Genomic DNA, 18623 nt, shown 5'->3' on the forward strand with positions numbered 1-18623 from the left:
TCTCTCTCTCTCTCCTCATTTTCTCACCTTAAACACACCCCATCGATGATTAGACTCCGTATCTAATACTTAGCAACGATCCTCGTCAATTTGACCAGAGCAGAATTAGTTTTGAGGATCTCGGGCACCACTCCAAAACTAGGGTAAGGGAGATGTTTTTAAGTTTAATGAGTTATTTGAGTTAAGAGGACTTAGTAATGTTCAGTTGTTATGTATTTTGGGGTTGAACTGATAAAATTAGAAATTTTGGAATACAGGGTTTTGTGCGAGTGCCACAGACACTGAGTTAGGATCCCTGCGAGCGTTCCCTCGGGAAATGAGGTAGGGGTGATAAACACTTAACTATTTGGAATTTCATTGATGAAACAGAATGTGTGAGTCTCAGAAATGTGACTTCAGGGTTTTGGAATTTCGAACGTCGCGGGCGTGAATTTAGGAAGTTTGGCAAGCCTCTCAGTAATCAAGTAAGGGAAATATGTTATGCCAGTTATTTTAGAAATTTTTACCAATAAAATATAATATCTATAGTTATGTTCTTTTAGAATATATTTTTTGGATAATTTAGAACTATGACATTGTGGGTATGAATTTATGTATTTTCAAAAAAATTCAGAAATCTGGATTTTAGGAAAAATTCTATAGATTATATATTATTCTTATACAACAGAAAATACAGATTATAGTACATGAGTTTTATTTAATTGTGTGGCATGAGAATTATCAGTTTAGTACAGAGTGTTACACAACTTTTATAGTACCATGATTATACAGTTTTTATGGAATCATGATTCTACAGTTTTTACAGAATCATGATTATACAGTTTTACAGAACCATGATTATTCAGATATTACAGAACCATGAAATACAGATATTACAGAATCATGGTATTACAGATATAATAGAATCATGGTCATTTCAGTTATACAGAATCATGGTAAAACAGTAATATACAGACATAGTATTATATAGTATCAGATCCCTGATGGACCATAACAGATTACAGAGCACGGTACCGTAGCTAATATAGTATAGATAGTGCATCCACATATCTCAGCTAGAGTGTGGAATGAAAGTCGATTGTGCCTAGAGGAGAGATGAAGAGCTCCCTAGCAGTCAGGACCAAGTTGAGCGGGCGAATCGTACTATAGAGGTTTACAGTTTGACTTAACTTGGTAGGTCAACCAGACTTAAGTCCAGCTCACGGGCCACACAACCCGAGCATGCGGGATCAATTCATGCATACAGTTATTCATCCAGGGAAGTTTTCACAGTTATATATGTATGTAGATTTATAGAAATAAAGATTTATCTATTATAGCTAAAAGTTTGATTAAATAGAAAATTTAGAAACACTTGTATTTTAAGTGACATAGGTGTGAGTTATGATATGCCTTACCCTGAAATGTTATCTTAGTTACAGCTTGATTAGTAAATGTATTATTCATGTAAACTCATTTGTCACACACTGGTAATAACATATTTCGTCTTACTGAGAGGTGTCTCACCCCATAAATTCAACCATTTCAGGAAATCCAGACCGACGTGCTGAGCGAGCTCTGAGATAAAGGGGATCTTAGTATTGCCTTAGATGTAGGGTAAGTTTTTGAGTTGGGAGTTGTATTTTTAGGTATGCCCCTAGGACATTGTGTTTCTTTTGGGAGATGTATATGTATATTTTGGCAAATACTGAAACACTGGTAATAACATATTTCGTCTTACTGAGAGGTGTCTCACCCCATAAATTCAACCATTTCAGGAAATCCAGACCGACATGCTGAGCGAGCTCTGAGATAAAGGGGATCTTAGTACTGCCTTAGATGCAGGGTAAGTTTTTGAGTTGGGAGTTGTATTTTTAGGTATGCCCCTAGGACATTGTGTTTCTTTCGGGAGATGTATATGTATATTTTGGCAAATACTGAAACTTTGGTATTGTAAATAAGGTTAAAGTATTTTTATGTTTTCCGTTGCATAGATGGTATGTTTTATAAGTAGGTATCCTCAGTACCACTTTGGGTCCGCGATGTTATAGTGAAAATCATTATGGGTATAAGAGTAAGAAATGTTGTTGCAAAAAGAATATATGAAAAAAAAGGTAGTAATTTAGGGGTCATTATTACTTTTTTTTTTTTTTTTGCATTAGTTTATTAATTTCTTCAAATTCATCTAAAACTTTCTTTTTTAGCAAATGACGACTATAATACAATTTCTAGTTTTTGTTAAAATTGTGTCAACTTCTATTTCTTTCTTTTGATGCATATTAAAAGCCTAAAAAATAAATACTATATTTTTTTATGAATGATGGCCACTCAATTGACAAATATTCTTTGAATGTCTCTCTCTCTCTCTCTCTCTTACACACACACACAAACTCAAGCACACACGATTTAACTTTATATCATGATTTTTAACATCTTTAGCTGTAATAATTTGTGGCTATCCAAACAGTGAGTTTGTAAATACATGTATTTCTAATTCATAAATCCTAAGAATTACCAAGACAATGAATTTGTGAATGCATGTATTTTAAATTTAAGAATTTGAAATAAATATACTTAAAATACACTTGTTAAACTCAAATTCATGTCCCAAATGCAACCTAGTATATGGTCATCTTGAGTCTTTAGAACGTCATATCTGTGTTATATCTATAAAATTGAAAATCTTTGAACACTTTGTTACTTTATGATCAATGTGCTTATACTTCTAAACATTTGTAAGCACGTGTAAGAAATATAGTAATGCATTGTAATATAATTTTATTTATGAAACATCGTAATTACAAACAAAGAACAATATGATTTTGAATTTTTTCATTAAAAATTTCAATAAACTTATTGGTATTTTCAATGGAAAATATCATATATTGAATTTTTATAAAATAAAAAAAGAAAAAAAAATACATACATACATACATGTATATATATATATATATATATATATATATATATATATATATATATATTCATTGGAATTCATATATTGAATTTCTATCCCACTAGAAATGAATGAGAAATAGGAATTAAATAATGGAGTACCAAAGGTTGATGAATAAATATGTCAAGTTTGGTAGGTTCATACAAGGCAAAATATTGTTCACCTAGATGTTTTAATTTCAAGATTTATGTAGCAATCCAATAAAATACATTGCAAGAAAATTTGACATCAAATATGTCAAATAAAAGAAAAATATAGTGTGATACACCAATATTAATAGCGACTAAGTAGGCTCAAATGATGATCTTACAATAAGAGAACTTCTAGATGTATATTTTGCTTGGGATTAAAAGTAGTTTTATGGGCATAAAAAAAAAAGTAATACTTCCGATAGAAGTAGAATATATTTTAGCAATAGAACTTGAAAAAAGCAACATGCGAAGCAGTTTAATAATTAAGAAGACTACGATGTTTTCATTGCATTAATGGATTCATGCATCATTTATAACAAATATTACCATCTGAACACCACTTGTTTTACAAATTCTTATAATAAGAATTTATTTTGTTATAATGCTTATTACTTTTAGCACTTTTCTAACCAATACTTATATCTACATTTATCAAATATTAAACTATCCCTAAAACATTTAAAAAAAATAAAAAAACAAAAAAAAAAATAAAAAATTGATGGACTCTTTTACTATTTAGAGCAATAAAATTTGAATAGTTCAATATTTAGGATGACACAAGATATAATTATAAATGCGTTAATAATAACTTGTTTATTCATATAAATTAGACCATATAATTTCAGCATCCTGTTTCATCATTAAGAATAGATCACGTGCTACTTCGCTCCTTGTAACCTGTTTTAGATCCATTTGGACCCAGAATTTTGTTTGGGCAAAAAGAAAAGGAAATTATGAAGAAAATTCATTTTTCATTACATTTTTCTTTGCGCCAAATGCTATCAAAATTGAAAAAAAAAATTTGTTTCTATATGATTACAAGTTAATAAAGTTCAAATGTTAATTACATGTAAAATTAAAATTTTTTATTAATTCATAATATTTTAATTTTCTTTCTAACTTTTTTTGATAACCAAACATAAATAATATATATTGTTTCATATTTTCATTTCCTTTTACTAACCTTTTTTAAATTTTGAATAGGGCTACAGGATAGTAAAATAACTATGGGGTGAAAGGACTTGTGGAATAGTCCTAAGATTTGGCTGTAGTGCATACGGATAACAAAAAAAAAAAAAAAAAAAAAAAAATCTAATCATACAAACCCTAATTACGTGATTAGGATTATACCTGTGAGATCTGTTTGGTTTGATCTCGAATCTGCAAGTACAAAAACAAACTCTTGAAGACGACCATGAATCTTCTACTGTATTCCTTGAACACGCCTTGCTCTTGAGAGAGTGACCTCGTAAGTGGCTACTAGGGTTTTTTTCTCTCACGAAAAATGTCCCCCTTTGTGAGAGTTCGCTCGTCTCACCCTAGCTACTGAATGGAGTGCATGTATATATGCTACAACAGGGACCTCTGGGCAAATATGATTAAGGCTTCCCACGTAATTAAGAATTCCTAATCCGACCCTAATTCATCCTTAATTACGTTAATTATAATTCATACCACTAAAGAATCATAATTGCACTCCTTGTCATATTCGAAATAAAATTTCAAGCTCCTATTATTAAATACTTTTTTATCTCCCCACGTAAAGATTACAGATACCCGTCTATTAAATTAAATTACTGAATATTTAATTAATTGACATATTAATTCACCGAGACATTCCATTTAACTTATTTGATGTGTTAGATTTAAAATCCACCTGCAGGGTTTGACACAATCAAAACTTATAAGCTTCCTCAAGGGGGTATCATCAATCCCAATACCGGGACGTGGATTCCATCAATAATTAATGTTCACCATATACATAATATCATCACCCAACTCACTGAGTTTTTTGACCCATAAAGAATCTCACTTGAAATTAGGAATAGCTTCCCAAGAGGGGGGGGTGAATTGACTTTCAAAATTTTCTTTTAATTCCTTTTTAGAATTCTTGAACTTTTTTATTTCTTTTAACCAATTTGTGACTTATTTGTTTAATTTGTTAAGCACTCAAGAGCTTAGTTTCTTTATTTAATCCTTAACTATACAAACATCCAATCATTCAACCTAACCAATCAACTATAATTTGAAAGCAAACAAACAAGCCAATACACAACACTTATGTAATATAAAAGCTCAAAATGGTTGTTTGTTGATATTAGCCAAATTTGAAAAGCCCTGTAGTGAATGAGAATTTATACTTGCTGATGTAAAGCCCTGTACAAATGAAAATGCTTCTTCAATGTGATGTTCAATATAAGATCCAATTGCTCTTTCCAAACTTCAGAATTCAAATAAACTCTTAAGTTAGTTTATCTTTGGGATGTTTAGCCAAGTAACGTACTCTTGTATGGTTTCCGCAAAGAATGGTTCAACCAACGTACTCCCTTTCGGTTTCCACAACCCAAATCAAAATAAAACTTTAAGGTTTACTTGATTTCCAAATATGCGTAGTTTATATGATTTTCAAATTTAAATCATCCACGCAAAAATATAAATAAGTACTAAAAAAAAAAGAATAGGGAAAGAGAGAGTGAGACGGGGATTTTTACGAGGTTCGGCTTATACTCAGTCTACGTCCTCGCCTTTGGCAAACCACCAAAGGATTCACTAAACCTGTTCCATTGAAGGGTGGAACAAAACCTTTACAAGCGATACCCCACGCTCAAACACTCATTCACTAGGCTAGAGCCTGCCTCTCCAAACGATGTCCCCTCATTCGGTCACTCCTTAATTAGGCTAAAACCAACCTGTTTAAGCAATGTCCCCTTGTTTAGTCAACGATTCAAACAATCCTTGGAACGTCAAAGAACTATAAGAAACACAATATAAGATCTGCGTACAAGTATACTCTCTCAAAGAGCAAGTTAGTACAATTTCAGCACTATATACTTGAATGCAAAATATCAATATGAAATAGAATGAAGCTTAAGTGTAGAATTCACCAATATCATTCTTAGATGAGGATTAAGCAGTAGGAATTCAAAGAAGGAAGGATTAGAACTTCAGAATATCTCAGTAAAAGAGATTTGCAATGAGTGAGCAAGAGAACTTTGGAAAAATAAGAGTGCTTTCAGCTTCTCAAAACAGATTTTTCAATTCTTGGATTTATTTTGATTTGCAAAACCATATATTTATAGGCTTTCAAACTTGTTTCCATGTTGCTAAAGTTTCCTTGGAGTGTTTCCCAAAATTTTAAGAAGTTTGGAGCCCAAGCAACGGATATTTAAAAATTAAAACTTTTAAAATTTCTGCCCGTTGAACAGTGTTCAGATGACTGAAGTCTCAGGTTCAGTCATCTGAAGTTCCTGAAACCCTTTAAAAAATGAATTGGACATAGGGTCAGATATTTGAAGTAGGTTTCAGACGTCTGAGGTGGTTCTGTGTGCTGTTCAGACAGCTGAAGTTCCTCCCGTGAATAGTGTTTGGATGACTTGACAGTTCCTCCCATAACTTTTTCTCGTATAACTAAAAATTAGGTGTTCTTGGTGTCAAAATAAAGCTAATAGAAAATAATACAATGTTCATGTTGAACATATTTTAAAATAAGGTGATTTTGATAGAGAAAAAATAACCTCAATGCGGATGTATAAAAAACTAACAGCATTTGGAAAAACTCTTTTTGGTGTTTTTCATTCCAAAAATGATTCTAACTTTTTTAAAATAATTTTTGACCTTATAAAATATTTTCCAAGTATTTTAAAAGGTATCTAGGTCCAAGAAGTTAACCTAAGAGTTTCATAATATTTCAAATGATATTTTAAATATTAAAGCACTTACATGAGACTTCTAAGACATTAACATTTTAGGTTCTTGAGTCTTCATGCTTTGTCCTTGGATTGAGTCCATCTTTTCTTCAAGCTTCCATATTCTTTGAGCTTTCTCACTTTGCCTTTCTTTGACTCTTTTGACTTTAATATTCCTTGGCATGCATGACCTCATATTCTTCAAGGTTTAATATATCATCTTTAAATCCATGCTTTGACTTATTTAAGCTCCATTTGATCATTGTTAGCACCTTCACCTTACTTTCTCATATGTGAGCCCTGAAATAACATTACTCACACAAATATGTTAAATTCCACTTGTTTGTTAGCATCAAAATAAGATAACAAGATTTTAAGCCTTGTAAAGCCAACATCACTCTTTTATAAATCAAAGTAATAAACACTATATGCGCATGTCCAATAATCATATCAGGATTAAGAGCATAAGCACTCATAATAATCATGAGGTATTAATTGTTTATATAGTCAGTATAAAACAATTATCCCAAAATGATCTTGTTTAATACACACAAAGTGTACTAGCACAAGGAGTTGGAACTATATCATTCCTAATAGTCAAGATAGACATATTAAAACCTTGCACTACAATCCTACCAATGGTGTGTCCAATTTCATTTAAGAATATGAGCAATAAACTTATATTCTATAAGAACTGATGATCTAATCTTCTGTATATAAGCCATACTCTGCACACTAGATCATCTACTATATAGAATAAAAGACACACATCATAATCATTAAATAAATAATGTCAGGCAAACATTACTCACAAAGCTTCTCAATAAAATGGAATAACTGAAGTTATTAATAAATATTAAAACTAATTACATAAAACATGTCTTTCAGTATAAATCCCTAACATGGGGAAGACCTATAATATATACTGTTAGAAATACCGAACAAGTATTATTGTATTTCTTGTGTCTAAGAGTATACATAGGTGCCTATTTATATAGGAAGCACGAAGTGTTGTATAAGTAAATAGGAGCGCAGTACAAGTGTAGTACAAGTAATAAGAGTGTAGTACAAGCAGTACAAGTAATAAAAGTATAGTACAAGTAAATAAGGGTTGGCTTCGGCCCAAAGCCTAATACACGTTAACAACCCCCTTTAAACTCAAGGTGGGTGGGAGATCAACTTGAGATTGTCAACCAAAGCATGATGATGTCATTTAGGATGTGACTTGGTGAAGATATCTTCAAACTGATCTTTAGAAGAAACTGAGAAGAGCTTGAGAGCACTATGGATAAGATGATAACAGATAAAGTGACAATCAATCTCGATGTATTTAGTCCATTCATGGAAGACATCATTGTGAGCAATGTGAATGGCACTATAATTGTCACAATAAAGAGAAGTAGCAGAGGATGTGGACACACCTAAGTCCTTCAGAGCCATCGTAGCCAAAGGAGCTCAGATGTGGTATCAGCAAGGGCACGATATTTTGCTTTAGTACTAGAGCGGGCCATAAGGGTTTGTTTCTTACTTCGCCAAGAAATTAGAGAAGTACCAAGAAGAAAACAATAACCAGTGGTGGACCTACGATCAGTGGGATCTCCTGCCCAATCAACATCAGAGAATGTAAGAAGAACAAGCGAAGACTGAGTAGAGTAGAAAAGGCCATAGAAGAGAGTGCCCTTCAGATATCGCAAAACAGTAGCATAGTGAGTCGAATGTGGAGCAGACAGATACTGGCTCATCTGGTGAATATCATAGGAGATGTCTGGATAGGTGATAGTGAGATAAACTAGGCTGCCAACTAAGTGTTTGTAAAGAGAGGGATTATACAATGGTTTCCCCCATGAGGGAGTCAGATGTGCATTAAGTTCAACTGGAGTGTCAATAGTCTTGCAATCAGTGAATCCGGCTCGAGACAAGAGTTCAGATGCATACTTAGCCTAAGAAATGTAAAAACCAACTATGGAATGAGTGATTTCAAGACCCAAGAAGTAGTTGAGATGACAAAGATCTTTCGTCTCAAACTACTGACTGAGAAAATCCTTGAGTTCTTAAATGTAACGACCTGAAAATTTCATAACATTTAAAAAAAAAAATATAGACTGAAAATTACCTTACTTTGATACCCCTGTAATGACTATTGAAATACACCTATGCAGCGGAAAACATAAAACTGTACAACCATATACACAATACCAGAATTCAGTATCTCTCCAAAATATATATACATAAATACACATCATCCCAGTCTCTTTTACCCAAAAACTCCTAAATGCTACTAAAAAATACAACCCCATGATAACACTTACCCTATAGACAGGGTAATGTAGACAACCTCTCTACCTGCGAGCCTGATCTGCTCATCTAATTGGATCACCTGAAAAATGTTAATTTACTGGGATGAGATAACACTCGGTAAGAAGAAATATACTATTACCAGTGTGTGGCAACTGAGTTGACATAAATAATTTACTGATAAATAACTGAACTGAAATACCATGTAAAATATAATACTGTATAACTCACACATAAATGACTTAAAATGCATCTATAATATCTGAGTTTTCTATTTAATCATACTGCTAGTATTATAATATATCTATCGTTATTTTGTAAATATATATACCTTGAAAATCCGTATGTCATGATTTAACCCCTTATGATAGGGTTGTGCGACTCATAGGCGGGACTTAACTCTGGTTGGTCTACCAGGTAAGTCAACTGATACTCTTTCAATCCTCATACCGGCTGAAACAACCTGCTAATAAAATAAAATATTTTTCCTTAGTTTGAAATTCAATCATTAACCTAAATAGCGGAAGACCAATCATATAAAATAAAACCACACATAATACAATATCAGAGTGTCAAACCAACTCCCAATATACAATCATCACTATTTTCCCGAAACTACCCTTACTGATACCAAGGGTATACAAAAACATGCTACCCAAAAATACTCACTCTCAAAAAGGGCAGTACAATAGCCCCTCTACCTGCAAGCCTGCTCCGTTCGCCTAGCTGGTTCACTAGAAAAATAATTCAACACTGGGATGAGCCAACGCTCAGTAATATGAAACATGCTATTATTAGGGTGTGGCTATTGAGCTATAGTTTGGTAAAAATAATATGATTTAAGAATATTATAAATAATTGAATCCAAAAGTGCTGATATTACATAACGTATAATAAAACCATTAACTACATAACTGAACATGCCAATATGTATGAAATTACTTTTCATATTAATACTACTATTTCTGAAAGTCTGATAGTACTCATAATATCTGAGAAATTTCCCTAGATGGCTATATGTCATGATTTAACCCCCCATGACAGGGTTGTGTGGCCCAAAGGCGGGACCTATCCTGGCTGGCCGACCAGGGTAAGTCAATTGAACTCCGACAGTCTGATCGGCCCCCTCAATCCATATCTGATGGAGAGCCTGTCCCGACGTAGGCACGATTGACCTCATACCACTTATTGTCTGAGTAAAGTGGTTACACTCTGAACTATATATCTATAGCTATGGTACCGTGCTCTGTTGTCTGATCCATCAGGGTCTGATACTATATAGGTAACTGATATCTGTAATATACTGTTTTTACTGTAGTTTTTAAAATAACCACAACCCCGTAGAATTTATCTGAAATTCTAAATAACTGACTGAAACTCTGATTTCTGTATAACCGAGTTGCTGTCTAAATATCTATATATCGGAGCGTTATGGTACTAATAAAATGTTATTTTGAAATTACTGAAAATGCATATTTCTGAGTATACTTTACACCAAAAAATTTGTCATTCTATAAACACGCAAATATCATGGTATTTCTGTTAATAACTATGAACATGGTATTTACAAATTCTATAAATATAGTACTGTTTGGTTATCAACTCAAGCCACGAAAATATATATTAATATTATCAAGTTCTGGAAACTATAAATATATAATCTGAATAATAATTTGATAAAAATATATAGTTCGTGCTGAAATCGTCAAAAAAAGGTTTCCTAGCATAGCATATTTCCCTTACCTAACTATTGAAAAGCCCCTACTGTATACTAGTCCAACACCCGCAAAGCTTCCTACTCAACACCCTGAAAACAACATTTTCCAGAATAGAATATCATTATTTCTTCGTCTCCATCATTTCCTACAACTGCCAGAAGGTCAAAAATTGACTAAAAGACCTTACCCTGATTTTGGGAAGAAATTCAACTCGATTCTATCGACGATCCGCTCTGGTAAACTTGGAGAGAACTTTTCCAGGAGCGTTGTGGTGGGCTCAGATCATCAATCTGGCAACTAACGGGACCGGAATCAAAGAGAGATGGAGGAGAGACCGTAGGAGAGAGAGAGAGAGAGAGAGAGAGAGAGAGAGAGAGAGAGAGAGAGAGAGAGAGAGAGAGAGGAAGTTTTCTTTCGAAATTCTGCGATTAAACCAAGTTTAGGGATATTTATACTGTGGCCTTCGTTGATGAGCCATGTCATATCATCGACGAGTCTAATAGGAAATTCGTCAACAAACTTTCCTCTTCGTCAACGAAATTCAGAATCTCCCAAAACATTCTCTCAGTATTTTCTCGTCGACGAAAGATGCCCTCGTCGATGAGACCCTCTTGTACTCTCGTCGATGAATCCCCTATGTTCGTCGACAAAGCCATTAAAAAATTCCTTGGGTTATTATTTCCAAAATGCAATGTCGTTAACAAACGTGAAGCGTTCGTCGACGAAGTCTACTGCCTCCTTATGTTTCTATTTCCATTTCTCTCCCTCTTTATTATTTAAATATCATTATTCTTTGGGTCGTTACACCGGCCTTACTACAATCCCTCTAAAGGCTCGGTACTAGAATCTACCTTATCAAATCGGCCTCCTCAACCCAAACTTCTGGGGAGCCTGCAATCCCTACGTAGGCACGGTAAATGGAAATCCACACACTATCTAATGTTGTTGCACTCTGATTCAAAATAGCAACGGTATTGTGCTCTGCTGACTGAATCTGACTGAAATAATTCATCAGTGTCTGATACTATATAATACTAATATATAATTATCTTGCTGTTTCATCATGATTCCAAAATAACTATAACACTGTAAATCTGATCTGTAAAACTGTAATATCTGATTGAAATAACTGTATATCTTATATGTATTAACTGACTGAATAAACTGTAATATCTGAGTGTTATGATTTTATAATTCTGGAAATCATGGTATTTTATAAATACTGTAAAATATCTATCTGTAAAATGTTTGTCTGTAAAATATCTATGTGTATAATATCTGTCTGTAAAATGTTTGTCTATAAAATATCTGTTGGTATAAATACACTGTAATTTATAATTCTATAAAATCTAGTAAAATATATTTCTGTGCCAAAAATACTGTAAATCATGGTATTCTAAAAAACTGTATAAATTCAATACTGAACAAAATATCTACTCAGGGTACACAATTAATAAAACTCATGTTTTGAAATCTATATAATTTATACCCATGTATCTTAATAAATAATTATTATAATTTTCTGATAATATTTCTGAATTTACTAGCATAACATATTTCTCTTATCTAGTTACTAAGCTTGTCTGCTAATTTCTAACTCACGCCCATAGCGTTCATAATACCAAAATCCCAATTTCTCAATTTAACCTCAAAAATACATTCACATCTAAGCTTATACTTTAAATAAATTAATAGTCAATCCAAAAATACCCAAATAACACCTTTACCTCAGTTTTGGGATGGTGCCCTAAAACCCCAAATTGAAATTCTACTCCGCCTACATTGTAGAGAATCTTCCCAGGAACCTTGTGGTGGTTCCTGATCGTCAAAATGAGGCTTATTGGAGTAGAAATTATAGAAAGAAGGGAGAGGGGTCGTGGGTTCTGAAAAGAGAGAGAGAGAGAGAGGGAGAGAGAGAGTTTGATTTGTTTTTTGAAAAAAATATGAAGCTCTCGGTTCTTTATAGGTTTCAGCATTGGCCAGAAAACTGTCGCCTGTTTTCTATGCTTCTCAGAAAACCGTTGCCGGTTTTCTATTAATCGGCTCAAAGATTTACCGTTTTACCTTTACCTGACCGCAGTAACTTCCCAAAATCGTCGCTGATTTTCTGGCTCCTTCAGAAAACCATCTCCGATTTTCTACTGCCTTAGCTAAAAATCCTTTTTTTTTTTTTTTCTAATTTCTTTCATTATTATAATTTTTGGGTCACTACATTCTTTCTTGCTTATAAAATTTCATTCTCGAAATTTACTATTTGTGTTATACACCATCCTTTGAGGAAAAATTGGCTACTTATTTTTATTACTTACCCTCACTTATAGTAGAGGAATACCGTGGCTCCATATATGGTTCTAGGAGATTACAAATATATATTGAAATGAGGAATAGCAAAAATTTTACTTGAAACATATTAAACATATCATTGATTTGTTATCATCAAAATAAGAATTGTAAGCCTTATTATATATATATATATATATATATATATATATATCTGTGTGTGTGTGAAAGAAAATTCTCCCATAACCCAAAAACACTACCTATCCTATATTCTACTATACAACTTATACATCAATTACTTTATGCAATAACAAAATAAAAATTACTTTATCTGAACTGTTGTTGTTTCTTTTCTGGCTAATACAGATCCCCATTGAACAAATATGGGTACTTCTGTCATATTTCCTCCTTTAACTCCCACGAGGCCTCCTCCATCGTACGATTTCTCCACATGACTTTTACTAAAGGAATTCTCATAGTACGCAACTCTTGTTCTTTTATATCTAAGATCTGCACTGACATCTCTTCATATGCTAGGGTATCCCTAAGCTCTATCCCCTCGTAACTGATCACATAGGAGAGATCCGAGATGTATTTCCTCAACATGGAAACATGAAATACGTTGTGTATTCTAGATAATGCTGGTGGTAAAGCTAGCCAGTAGGCAACTGGACCCACTCTTTCTAGTATCTCGAATGGGCCAATAAACTTAGGGCTCGACTTACTTTTCCTCCCAAATCTCATAGCCCCTCTCAAAAGTGCTACTTTAAAAAATACTTGATCTTTCACATCAAATTCCAGTTTTTGGCGGTGAGTATCTGCGTAGCTTTTCTGCCATTCTGAGCTGCACTGATTCTGTCTTTAATTAGTCAGACTTTATCGTATACCTATTGCACTAACTCTGGTCCCAAAACTCGCCTCTCACCCATTTCATTCCAATATAGTGGAGAGCGACACCTCCTACCATACAATGCCTCATAAGGTGCCATCTTGATGCTGACCTAATAGCTGTTATTATACGCAAACTCAACCACCGGCATATACTAGGTCCAACTACCCCTAAAATCTAGCACACATGCTCGAAGCATATCCCCAAGTACCTGAATCGTCCACTCTGTTTGCCCATCAATTTGAGGATGAAAAGCCATGCTGAATGATAATTGAGACCCTAAAGCTTCTTGTAAGCTTCTCCAAAACCATGATGTAAAACGTGGGTCTCGGTCTGAAACTATGGATACTGGTATTCCATGTGGTCGAACTATCTTCTGAATGTATATCTCTGCCAGTCTATTCATAGGGTAGCTGACTTTAATAAGTGGGCAGTTTTCATCAACCGGTTTACAACCACCTAGATAGCATTCTGGCCATGCAACGTTGGTGGCAAACCTGTGAAAAAAATCCATAGATATATGGTCCCACTTCCACTCAGTGATGTAGAGTGGCTGTAACTGTTATGCTGGCCTCTGGTGCTCAGCCTTTTCCTGCTGGCATGTCAAACATTGCTCCACAAATTCCACTATCTCTCTCTTTATGCCGCTCTACCAGAAAGATTCCCAAAGATCCCGATACATTTTAGTACTGTCAGGATGAACTGTGTATAGGGATCTGTGTGCCTTCTCTAAGATAGCTCTCCTAATCTCAACATCTGTAGGAATGCACAGTCTGGTACGAAATCGTAGGACTCCATCATCTGTTATACTAAACTCCTCTCCTTGTCCGTCCTGCACCTTTTCTATCAACTTTACTAACTCTACATCATTTCTCTTAGCAGCTTTAATTCTTTCTTGCAAGGTAGGTTGTATCACCAAGTTGGTAATAAATGCCTGGTGACCACCCTCTACTAACTCTACACTGAACCTCTCTAGTTCCATCCGAATTGGATGCTGAATCTCCATTGCTAACAATGCTATACTCACTGACTTTCGACTTAGCGCATCAACCACCACGTTTGCTTTCCCTAGATGGTAGCTGATAGTACAATCATAATCCTTAATGATCTCTCACCATCTTCTTTGCCTCATATTCAAATCTTTTTGGGTGAAGAAATACATTAAACTTTTATGATCAGTGAACATCTCTCATTTCCCACCATAAAGATAGTGCCTCTAGATCTTTAGTGCATACACTACTACCGCTAAATCTAGATTGTGCACAACGTAGTTCTTTTCATACTCCTTAAGCTATTGAGATGCATAGGCAATAACTATTCTATGCTGCATTAACACACATCTGAGTCCCTTCAAAGATGCATCACTGTATATAACAAATCCATCCTCCCCTGATGGAATAGACAGTACCGGTGCAGTGACCAACCGCCGCTTTAACTCTTGGAAGATCTGCTCACAATCATCTATCCATTCAAACCTCACATTTTTCCTTATGAGTCATTTCAGTGGACTAGACAATCTAGAGAAGCCATCCACAAAAAAGCCGGAAAATACCCTGCTAGACCCAGAAAGCTCTTAACCTCCTGAACATTCACTAGTCTCACCCAACTCACCACTGCCTCTATCTTACTCGGATCAACTAATATGTTGTCCACAAAGATGACATGCCCGAGGAAAGTGACCTATCTCAACCAGAATTTATATTTCTTGAATTTTTTGTATAACTTCTTCTCTCTTAACACTTGCAATACCGGCCTCAGATGATCCTCGTGCTCCTCAAAACTTTTCGAGTAGACCAGTATATCATCAATAAATACCATAACAAATTGGTCTGGGTACTGATGGAACACCTGATTCATTAGATCCATAAACACTTTCGGTGCATTAGTCAATTCGAACAACATTACTAAGAACCCGTAGTGCCCATACTTGGTTCGGAAAGCTGTCTTCGAAATGTCCTATGCTCTAACTTTCACCTGGTGGCAACCTGACTGTAGATCAATCTTAGAATAGTCCTGGGTCCCCTGGAGCTGATCAAATAGAACATTAATTCTGGGAAGAGGATATATATTTTTGACTGCCAGTTTGTTTATTTCTCTATAATCTATGCGCATCCTCATAGTCTCATCTTTCTTCTTCACAAATAGGTCTAGTGATCCCCAAGGTGACACACTATGCCTGATAAATCCTTTATCCATCAACTCCCATAGTTGGTCTTTCAATTCTTTCAGTTCAGCTAGAGCCATTTTGTACGACGCTTTAGATATTGGTGTCGACCCTGGTAATAAATTCACAGTAAATTCAATCTCCTGGTATGATGGTAAACCAGGTAATTCCTTTGGAAAGACATCTAAAAATTCTCTAACTACTAGAATATCAACTTGTTTCAACTCTTCTTCTAGCATCTCCTTTATATATGCAATATAACCCTACCAACCACCTTGAAGAAACTTCCTTGCCTGAACTGCCGATACTAACTGTGGCGAGGCGTGCACCTGTGAACCCATAAATATGAATTCTTACTCACCCGAGGGTTTGAAAATCACTTCTTTTCGATGACAATCTATGTTGGCATGATTAGTTGCCAGCCAATCCATACCCAATATCACATCAAACCCCTGTATGTCTAGTACCACAATATCGGCTGGTAGTACTTTCTCCTAAATGCTCACGGGGGAATTTTTACGTACTCTCCTACACCTCATTACTGAACCAATCGGCGTGACTACTAATAATTCCACATTTAACAGTTGCGCCTTAATCCCAGATAAATTAGCATATCCCGATGACACGAAATAATGGGTGACACCTATGTCAAATAAAACAACAACTTTATATGGTAAAACGGTAAGTATACCTGTCACGACGTCTCTAGCAGCCTCAGCGTCTCCTGGCGTCAGTGCATAGATCCTCGCCAATGTCGTGTTCCTCTTCTGGCCTCCACGAGGCACCTGGTAACTACCCTGGAACGGTTTACGAACTGGTGCTTGCGCTGGCGGTCGCTGACATGACCAAGACCTATGACTGGGTTTCCCACAACAATAACAGACGTTCTCACCCATCCTACATTCACCTGGATGCCTCCGGCCACATCTGGGACAAATGGGGTAAGCTTGCTCTCCTTAACCCTCGATGTACTGTCATCTGCCTCTGGCCTCCTCTGTACTGATCTCCTCTCCATGGGCCTCGACTGGAACCCACTTGAAAACCTAGAGGCGTGGGCCTCTTCCTTTGGCTCGGTACTCCCACATCTGTCTGCTTGCTCTTCTCTACTATTATGGCTCTGTTAACTAACTTAAAGAAGTCTTGTATCTTAAAACTACCACCTGCTTATATATATCTCGCCTCAAACCTCTTTTAAACTTCCTAGCCTTTTTAGCTTCATCTGGAACTATTTTTGGGGCAAATCGTCATAGCCCTATAAACTTTGCCGCATACTGCTGGACTATCAATGACCCCTGAGTCAAACCCAAAAACTCCTGCACTTTAGCCTCTTTAATAGTGACAGAAAAATATCTATCGAAGAATATCTCTCTGAACCAACTCCAGGTCATAGTCACTATGATGGGCCTCTTCTCCTCCAGTAATCTGGTAGTCGTCCACCATCTCTCGGCCTCTCCTATTAACTTATACGTGGCATAGAGGACCCTCTGCTTTTCGATGCAATGAACCACCGCCAGTGCTTTCTCCATCTCTTACATCCACTTCTTAGCAACTGCAGGATCAGCTGCTCCTGAAAATGCTAGAGGATTCATTTTAGTGAACTTCTCTATGGTTCACCCCTGAGCTGCAGACGGGCCTCCTTGCTCCTTGGAGCTCCGTGCAATCTTAGCCATGACCTGCTGAGCTACGCTGTGTAAAATAGCATCTGAGTCTTTGCCACCCATATTAGAGGGCCCTGCTCCATCATCTCCGCTAGCATGAGCACTACTACCTCTAGGGTCTAGCCTGTAATAAAAACAAATTATTCTGACAATCTAAGCCTCATAATGCTATTCTAACTAAAATATCCCCCATACCTCCTATCACTAATTTAAGATCTAGTCCTACCATACAGAAAAAGAAATTGACAATAGTTTACTATGATTTTCCTGAAATCCTCACCCTAGGAAAAATACAAAAACCACCCCGAAGTTCCTACTTCTAGACTACAGAATAGAACCCTAAATTCTCATCCTAGTTCCTAACATTAACTCAGTGATATTCTGTTATGTCCTTCTCAAAATTCCATTCCTATATTTTGGTATTATTTTTTGCTATACTTTAGAGTCTATAGAACCTAGCAACCTAGGCTCTGATACCAAAATGTAACGACTTGAAAATTTCATGCCATTTTATTTTAAATATAGAATGAAAATTACCTTACTCTGATACCCCTGTAATGACTACTGAAATACACCTATGCAGCGGAAAACATAAAAATGTACAACCATATACACAATACCAGAATTCAGTATCTCTCCAAAATATACATACATAAATACACATCATCCCAATATCTTCTACCTAAAAACTCCTAAATGCTACTAAAAAATTCAACCCCCTAATAACACTTACCCTACAGATAGGGTAATGTAGACGACCTCTCTACCTGCGAGCCTGATCTACTCGTCTAGTTGGATCACCTGAAA

The 18623-nt window shown here is 35.3% G+C and overlaps 1 protein-coding gene across 1 annotated transcript; it reads right to left on the bottom strand.

The window, feature by feature from the left end:
* Positions 1-8242: 8242 nt before the first annotated feature.
* Positions 8243-17173, bottom strand: LOC131160872 (secreted RxLR effector protein 161-like). The gene is made up of 2 exons (XM_058116750.1): positions 16955-17173; positions 8243-8752 (listed from the first exon to the last, which is right to left on the bottom strand). The coding sequence occupies exons 1-2, from the start codon at positions 17171-17173 to the stop codon at positions 8243-8245; spliced, it is 729 nt and encodes a 242-aa protein (XP_057972733.1).
* Between the last annotated feature and the right edge of the window lie 1450 nt (positions 17174-18623).

The sequence above is a fragment of the Malania oleifera genome, chromosome 7, assembly GCF_029873635.1.
Source record: "Malania oleifera isolate guangnan ecotype guangnan chromosome 7, ASM2987363v1, whole genome shotgun sequence".
Taxonomy (NCBI): Eukaryota; Viridiplantae; Streptophyta; class Magnoliopsida; order Santalales; family Ximeniaceae; genus Malania; species Malania oleifera.